Source organism: Mus caroli, unplaced genomic scaffold, assembly GCF_978045245.1.
Source record: "Mus caroli unplaced genomic scaffold, Mus_caroli_1 scaffold_16, whole genome shotgun sequence".
NCBI lineage: Eukaryota > Metazoa > Chordata > Mammalia > Rodentia > Muridae > Mus > Mus caroli.
Window position 1 is genome coordinate 4,614,292 of NW_028227271.1, and position 7,832 is coordinate 4,622,123.

A 7,832-nucleotide genomic window follows, 5' to 3' on the forward strand; every position below is an offset into this window, starting at 1 on the left:
ACCCCATCCCACACACTCGTGCAGAGTCCTGTGTCCAGCTGGCCTCAAATTCAGCCAAGGCTCACCCTTCCAGGTGTCATCAGCTGCCCTTAGCCTGCAACTAGCGTGTTAACGATAATCTGCTGTCAGCTCAGGATGTCCACAATGCTTTCCATTGCCTAGGGGGATACTAGCTGGTTGCTTTTCCCTTGCAATTCGTGTTTACGGTGGGATTTTAAATTTTACTTTACATCTAACTGTGCTGTGCTCGTGTGTGTGTGTGTGTGTGTGTGTGTGTGTGTGTCTGTGTGTGTGTGTGTCTGTGTGTCTGTGTGTGTGTCTGTGTCTGTGTTCGTGAAGATTAGAGGGCAAGTTCTAGAAGTCAGTTGTCTCCACCGTGCGGGTTCTGGGAATCAAATTCACACCACCCCTCAGGCTTGGTAGCAAGCACCCCAATCTGCCCAGCCATCCCGCTGGACCTTAGAATTCTGATGATGTTTGTGGCCCCCGTTAAACTGTCAGTTCTTCACAGTCAAGTCCCCTAGAACACAGGAGGTGCTCAGTTCTTTGAGGGCAGCACACAGTAGGTGCTCATTAAATATGAGTGCGCACAAATAAGTAGAAAGCTCCCCGCTGGCTCTCGGGAATGAGGCTGCAGCAGTGGGTGGTAGCCCCTTTGGGATGGCCGTCCCCAGCTAGCACCACTTGGAGGAGAATCTGGGGCCAGGAGCCAAGGGCGTGGGCCGCAGTGGGTCCACTCTTGTTTGCAGCCAGCTAGCTGTTCTGGGAGGCCACTGGGTGGGTGCTCCTTGGAAGGGCACCCCCAGACCCGATCAGTTCCGAGTCTTCTAGAGTGAAGGATTCGGTTTCATGAGCTCACCCAGGGGTGACCAGGCTCTGGGAAAGCAACCAGGCGCTGCTGATTGATAAGCCAGCTCAGCGATTTATTAACTTATGCTTGGCAGCTGTGCCTGTTAAACAGCCCGCAGCATTGGAGCTGGCCCCTCTCTCTGCGTGCTTGTTCTCTTTGCAGAGGAAATTTCACTTAGAAAGTCAGATCTCTTTGCTGAGTATGACGGAGTAAAATGATAGTCTAGAATAATGAGAGCCAGGGATGGCCAGGGATGGTGTGACCGTCAGTCAGTGCTCTCCTGCTCTGTGAAGCGAGGGCTCTGAGGTCACGTGATTAGGTTAACTCGACCACAGGGGGTCCAGCCCTTAATGCTGCTGAGATCAGAGGCCTGATCCATGCATACAAGGCCCCCTCAACCCTTACCATAGCTCGCCATTTTCCTTCTTTTACGGCCATGCAGATTCCCCTCAGAATCTCTCAGCCTCCCCGACATGATGTGGGAGCCACCTGGGTCTCATTAGCAGCGTCTGCCTATTCCTGGGAGGATACAGCTCCCCCAGATGCCTCAGTGAAACCCCAGTAACAGCACCATTCATTAGGCGCCGGCTGCGTGCCAGGTGTCCTGCGCACAGTATGGTTATCACGGTCTCGGAACAGCCTCAGGAGACAGGCACCCTCATCTCCGCTCAGCGCCAGGGAGTCGCAGGCTGAGAAGAGAGTCCGAGCCTTGCTCATTCTCCCAGCTGCGTGGGTGGCAGGACAGAGTCTCCAAGTGAGGTGGCATCAGGCTCAGAGTCACCCTCCTCATGCAGCATCTACTAGACTCATCCCTTGTTGGAGTCTCTGGTCCCTGTGTTTTGTGGCATTGGCACAGAGGGCAGGGATCCTCCCGGGGTTCTCAGTGGGCTACATCTAACACAACTCCAGGGAGTCTGGGTCCTCGGTCAAGAAGGGGGTGAGAGAAAGGGATTGGGGCATCCTTCAGCCTTGCTCCAGCCAAACACAAGCTTCAAGGTCAGCTATCTGACCTTGTCCCTCTGTCCCCTCCCTTCCCACAATGCTCCCCTTCCTCCCACACACTTAATTCTTCACTGTTTGCAATGATCCAGCAGGTCCCCAGGGCTTCCAAAGGGCTGCCCGGTCTATCCAAGGCCCACACCTCCTTGATACCGCAGGAAAAATGTCACCCTCCTAAGCACACCTTCCCCTTGAACAATCAAGAGCTCCCACTCCACAGCCTTAATTATAACATAGACCCAGCTTTCTCATAATCATCTGAAAGTTCTCCCCCCCCCCTTAGGCAGTGGGCCTAGCCGAACACACAGACTTGTGTCCTTTATCGGTTCCAACTCAGTCCCTGGCCCGCAGCATGTGTGTGAGGGGCCCAGAGACACAGGCCTTCTGCATATGTGTGGTGGAGCAGCTAGGCATAAGACGGGGATGAATCTGAAGAGATCTCACGTGTGCGGGTTGATCTCCCCTTGTAAACCCTGGGAGACTGTGGGACCTCCATCCTCTGAAGGATGCCCCTGCCTGCCTGATTGCATGTGTGGCATGCAAAGAGTTTCTGCAGCCAAGACCTGGAACCCAGAGGAAAGCTATGGGGGAAGGGGGAGGGGAGGGGTGTCTGTGGCCAGAGGGAAGGGCTGACTGGGTGGCAGGGGGACAGAGAGGAACTGTGGCTAAGGGAATCTCTGAAGAGTCATCTGTTAGGCCCAGAAGGTTCCCCTGGGAGAGCAGATGACCCTGGGTGCTACAGAGGGTGACAGAGTGGGGTGGACATGGCTAGCCTGCTCAAAGCCTGGATTTGTCATTTCCCCATGTGAGTAAACTGAGATAAATGTTGAACATCTCTGGCCCCAGTTTCCTCTAGTGCTGACAGTTCTAGTCCAAGGAGCTCGTGTCTGTAAAGTGTATTACCGTATAACAACCCCCAGCCCCTGGGTTACCTGAGGCGTGCATTTCCCCCTCAAAAAACAAAACAAAACAAACAAACAAACAAACAAACAAACAAACAAAAAATACGTAGCAGGGCCCAGAACAACAGCACAAAGACTGCTACATCTAGAAAGCCCCCTGCCTCAGAAGCTCTCCCTAACTGCAGCCACGCCCACCCAGGGCTTAGCCCTCAGCACTGTGGAGATGGGAGGTGAGGGCACTTTGTAACACTCTGGGGTTACTCTTGTGTCACTAACACCTCCTCCTCCACCTCCCCCACCCCAGAGGGGAGAGATCCTGCCTCTCTGCAGTATTTCTGTCCTGAACAAAATAAGTGCTCAGTAAACAGGGTGGGGTGGGGGTGGATGTAATCAGGGAGGAAGGTGTTGGGAAAGATCTGACTGTTGCAGCAGGGACGCTTAACAGCCAAGGTAGTAAACCAGCAGCTTAGCCCCTCAGTGTCACAGACTGAACATCTGACCTCTCCTTCTTCCCTCTTTTCCAGTTCCTGGCCTTTGATACCCAGTTGCTGATGGGTAACCGTCGACACTCGCTGAGCCCCGAGGAGTATATTTTTGGAGCCCTCAACATCTACTTAGACATTATCTATATCTTCACTTTCTTCCTGCAGCTTTTTGGCACCAACCGGGAATGAGGAGCCATCCCCACCCCCACCCCTCCTCCAGAGAATGTCCCTTCCCTGTCCTGTGACCCTCTCCGTGCTCCTGTGAGACCAGACAAACTCGCTGCAGCCAGCTTGTGAGCAGCCGCTTGCTCTCTCCTGCAGCCAGCCCTCACGGTGTCCTTCTGCAGCTTGTACATACGCCATGCTTGGGGCCCTGCAGATCTGAGGCCATACCATCCCCTGCAGTGCCCCTGGCACCCGACTGCATCTTCCAAATGGCACAGTCAAGGCTGAGGGCACCTCTGGGTTTGCAGACCCAAGGAATGAGCGGGAAGAGCCCGGCAGGATCTCAGAGGTGGGGAGGAGACCCCAGGAAACCTGGCTGTGACTGTGACCCCCACCAAGTCTTCTAGGGCTCCATTTTCTCTTTCAGGTCAAACAACCACGCTTTGTAAGAAAAAAAATAGCCGAGGGGGCATGGCTGGAGCATGAGGTCAGGGCTCTGTGGCGTGGGGTGAAGCTGTTCCCAGCTGTCACTCGCTCAGCTGAAGGCCAGTTGCTTGTTCTAGGGACCTGGGAATATAACGAGAGTAGGAAGCCACTGGTTTCATTACTTGCCTCAGTTTCCCCTCCTGGGTCATCCAGGTCATAGAACAGGGGGGTGGGGGCGAGATGTGCTAAGCACAGCCTGAGCTCCCAGGGGAAGCTGGGAGGGCTGAACTGGGGGCTGTCAATCAAATTGCATCCACTGGAAAGGCACATATGACCACAGGGCTAGAACCCCATCTCTCTCTCTCTCTCTCTTCCACTCAGGGGAGGTGGGGTAGAGGGTCTGGTGTAGAAGTGGTTCTGTCTCCTGGACTAGCCCTTACCCAGGGGCTGTCCTTCAGGCGCTTCTACATGTATTTCCTAGGTCTTCCCCTATAGTCTGCTGCACTCTCTCTTACCTGCAGCCTGAAGAGTTGAGGCATCCATTCCCCTCCCCCCAGCTTCCCTGGCCACTCAGCCCAGAGTCCCTGGGCCCTTGCCCCCTTATCTCCACATCTCTGTAATTTGGAAGCTGTCCAGCTAATGGTCACAGCCAGGGCCAGTCCCTTGAGCCTATCCCTTGCGATGAGGCCAGAGCTCCTTATCAACCTCCAGGCTGCTGGGATCTCAGGCAGAGTGTGCGTCAGCCACCCTGCCCTGGCTGACTGCCTGTTGGAGAGGGGACCAGGGGCCCACACCTGGGGCAGCATGTGGGCGACACATGCGCCCGACCAGCTCTAGTCCAGTGGAAAGTTACTGGGTGAAGGCTACAAGGCCCTGAGTGGATGCAGGGGACCCTGTCTGCCCCGGGAAAGGGAACTAGGTAGCCCATCCATTCCCACCCTGCCTACTCGAGAAATATTACAGAAGCATTTTGAAATTTTGTTCTATCTTGGATATTTGAGGAGGGAGGGTGGTATGGAGGGACAGTTGGGGTGGGTGCTGGTTCAAATGAGCCTACTTGCTGCAGTCCAGACTGGTCCTGCAGGGTTATTGGCATTATCCCCATTTCAGAAGCAAAGCCAAGTAACTCCGAAAGGCTTGGATAAATCCACTGTCGTCTAATAAACCTGAGGGACAGCCCACAGCTACTTCCTCCAGTCTGAGTCTGGGCTGGATTGAGACTTGTGTAGCCCATAGGTGTGTGGGTCGACAAGCACTGACATCTCTGGGGAGTTGTGACACCCCCACCTACCACTGTCACCCAGCCTGTGGATGCCAAACTCTTAGCTTTTCCCTCCCTGGAAGTCAGCTGGGAAGCAGGGTTCTTGGCTTCTGGTTCTGACCTCACTGCCAACAGACTTATTACTCTCCTGTGACTCTGTTTTCCTATCTGCAAGATGGAAGTCCCCAACCGGTGCCAGTGGGGCAGGGAGAGAGGCACCAAGACACTTGGCTGACTTCCTCATCTGCTTGCTCCTCCCTCCCCCTTGGAGTGCCTCTCCTAATCTCCAGCTTCAGTTCTAGAAAGGTTTAGAGTCCCCTCCCCCACTGACATGTCACCCTCACACTGGCCAGTTTCCCAGAATCCACTTGTCCAAGTCCTCTTCTGAGACAATTTATGCAGAGACTGAGGATTGAGAAAAATTTTCCAAGGCTAAGTTCCAAAAACTATTGGGGGAGGGGCAAGCCCTCAGCCATAAATAATGTGACCAGGGCACAAGTTACAGTGATCTCAAAGATGGCTGGTGACGGTGGGAAGGCATAGCAACTGAACTGGCTCCAGGGCCAGAGAAAGCCTTGATGTTGACCCCTGGTGGAGCAGTAAGAAGTCCCAGGAACACCTGGGTGGGTCTTGGCAGGAGGAAGGGCGGGGAAACAAGAATGCAGGATTATGAGGAATGCGGGATTATGAGAAACCTAAACTGGGCAGGTGTGGCAAGCTGTGTAGGAGGAAGGACTGACGCCTCCTGGCCCCCCGCATTTTTAGCTTGGGTGTAGCCAGACCTATGACGGGGTAGATTGGATTTCATAAGGCTTGAGGGAGCCAGGAATATCTGATGTGAGGCTCAAAGCTCTCTGAGAAACCGTGACAGACCAAGATGTCCCCTCCGAGGCTCAAGATGGGACGAAGTAGGGACCTTAAGTCCCTCATGCGTCACACCAATTCCTGGGTCCGTGCACAGCTCTTTCAGTATAGCCCAAGGAAGCCACAAGACTTCCTTGGATGTGGTATGGTTCTTCCATTCCATACATACCCTTTCTTCTGTGTGAGCCTGCAGGATCCCTCAAGTACCTTTATTCCAAAAGGCCAGGGTGGGGTGGGGGTGGGGGCGTGTCAAGTTGGGAATTTTACACAAGGACTTTGCTGCCCCCTTCTGGCTGTTAGAGGAAAAGCAGAGTCTGGCTTTGCACAAACCCATCTCTATTCAGTCCCCTGCTCTGAGTGTCAGAGGATGGAGATATAGCACCAGGCACAAGGACTCGCCTGCTACACACCCAGACGGGGCTGCCCTTTTGGCATCAGCTCCTCGAGTTCCCTATAATCTCTTCCGTGTGCCTGTCTCCGGCCTCACCTGCCCAAGATCTGTGACTGATTGGAAATAATAAAAGCAATTACTAAGACACCTGGACTGTTTGCTTGTGACCTCAGCTGACTTTGTGGAGTGAGCTGTGGGGTGGCTTTCTTGCAGGAACTACTTAAAATCCCCACCTTTGCTTTCCTGGGAAAAGGCGAGGGGTCCTCCTGCTCAGGACACCTTTGCCTGGGAACATTCTGCACACTGACCAAATCTTATTGGTCCATGGGAACCTGCTCTTTTCCAGGCCCTACTTGTAGAAGAGTCTTTTTTGAGCAAAAGTGTTTCCTTATGGAGAGCCTGGACATTTTGCAAAGCAGTAGGTTTGAAACTACACAATAAGAATTTCAGGGGACTGTCTTATGCATCCCAGAGCTATAGAACTTACAGCACATGGGCAAAAGCATCATTTAAGAGGAGGGAGGAAGGGAGGGGGTGGAGAGAGGGATGGATCTACTCCAACTGGTTTATTTTACATAAGAGGAAACTTAGAAGCAAAAGTTTCAGCGACCAGTCCAAGCTTATGCATAAATTACTGACAGAATGGGATCAAAGGACAAAAATCAGTTAATGATGATGTCAACAGATTTCCGTGGTGTGCTGGGTAGTTTTATGTCAACTTGACACAAACTAGAGTCATCTGAGAGGTTAAGAAAATGCCTCCTTAAGATCAAGCTGAGGCGGGGCAGTGGTGGTACACACCTTTAATCCCAGCACTGGGGAGGCAGAGGCAGGCAGATTTCTGAGTTCGAAGCCAGCCTGGACTACAGAGTGAGTTCCAGGACATCCAGGTCTTCACAGAGAAACCCTGTGTTGGAAAACAAAACAAAAGATCAAGCTGTAGGCAAGCCTGTAGGGCATTTAGGGCCCAGCCCATTGTGGGTGGTTCTGCCTCAGGGCTGGTGGTCCTAGGTTCTATTAAAAAACAGGCTGAGCAAGCCACGCGGAGGAAGCGAGTAAGCAGCACCCTCCATGGCCTCTGCATCAGCTCCTGCCTCCAGGTTCCTGCCCTGTGTGACTTCCTGTCCTGACTTCCTTCGATGATCAACAGCAATGTGGAAGTGTAAGCCAAATAAACCCTTTCCTCCCCAATTTGGTCATGGTGTTTTATCATAGCTATAGTAACTCTAACTAAGACATGTGGGTGTCCTGGTGTGTGGGTGTGTGGGGAAGGGACATGATCACATGGGAGGGGGATTATTATTATTATTATTTTAGCAAAAGCTCCCAGTGTATAGGAGCATGCCACAGCCACAAAGAAGCAGAAGGAAACAGCAGCTGAAAACATTTAGCCTCAGGGCCTAAGTAGATGCTCCACCCTCTCTTCTTTCCTCCCTATTTTTTTGCTTGTTTGTTTTGTTTGAGACAGACTCCCCATGTAGCCCAGGCT

General features: G+C 52.9%; 1 protein-coding gene across 2 annotated transcripts in view; it reads left to right on the forward strand.

The window, feature by feature from the left end:
• The window catches only part of Faim2 (Fas apoptotic inhibitory molecule 2), a 31,855-nt gene extending 25,367 nt beyond the window's left edge, over positions 1–6,488 (forward strand). For both annotated transcript variants that reach the window (XM_021184086.3, XM_021184087.3), the window contains exon 12: positions 3,276–6,488. In XM_021184086.3, the coding sequence (XP_021039745.1) occupies positions 3,276–3,425 (150 nt within the window). In that variant the 3' untranslated portion in view covers positions 3,426–6,488. The remainder of the gene's footprint in view (positions 1–3,275) is intronic.
• Positions 6,489–7,832: the final 1,344 nt, after the last annotated feature.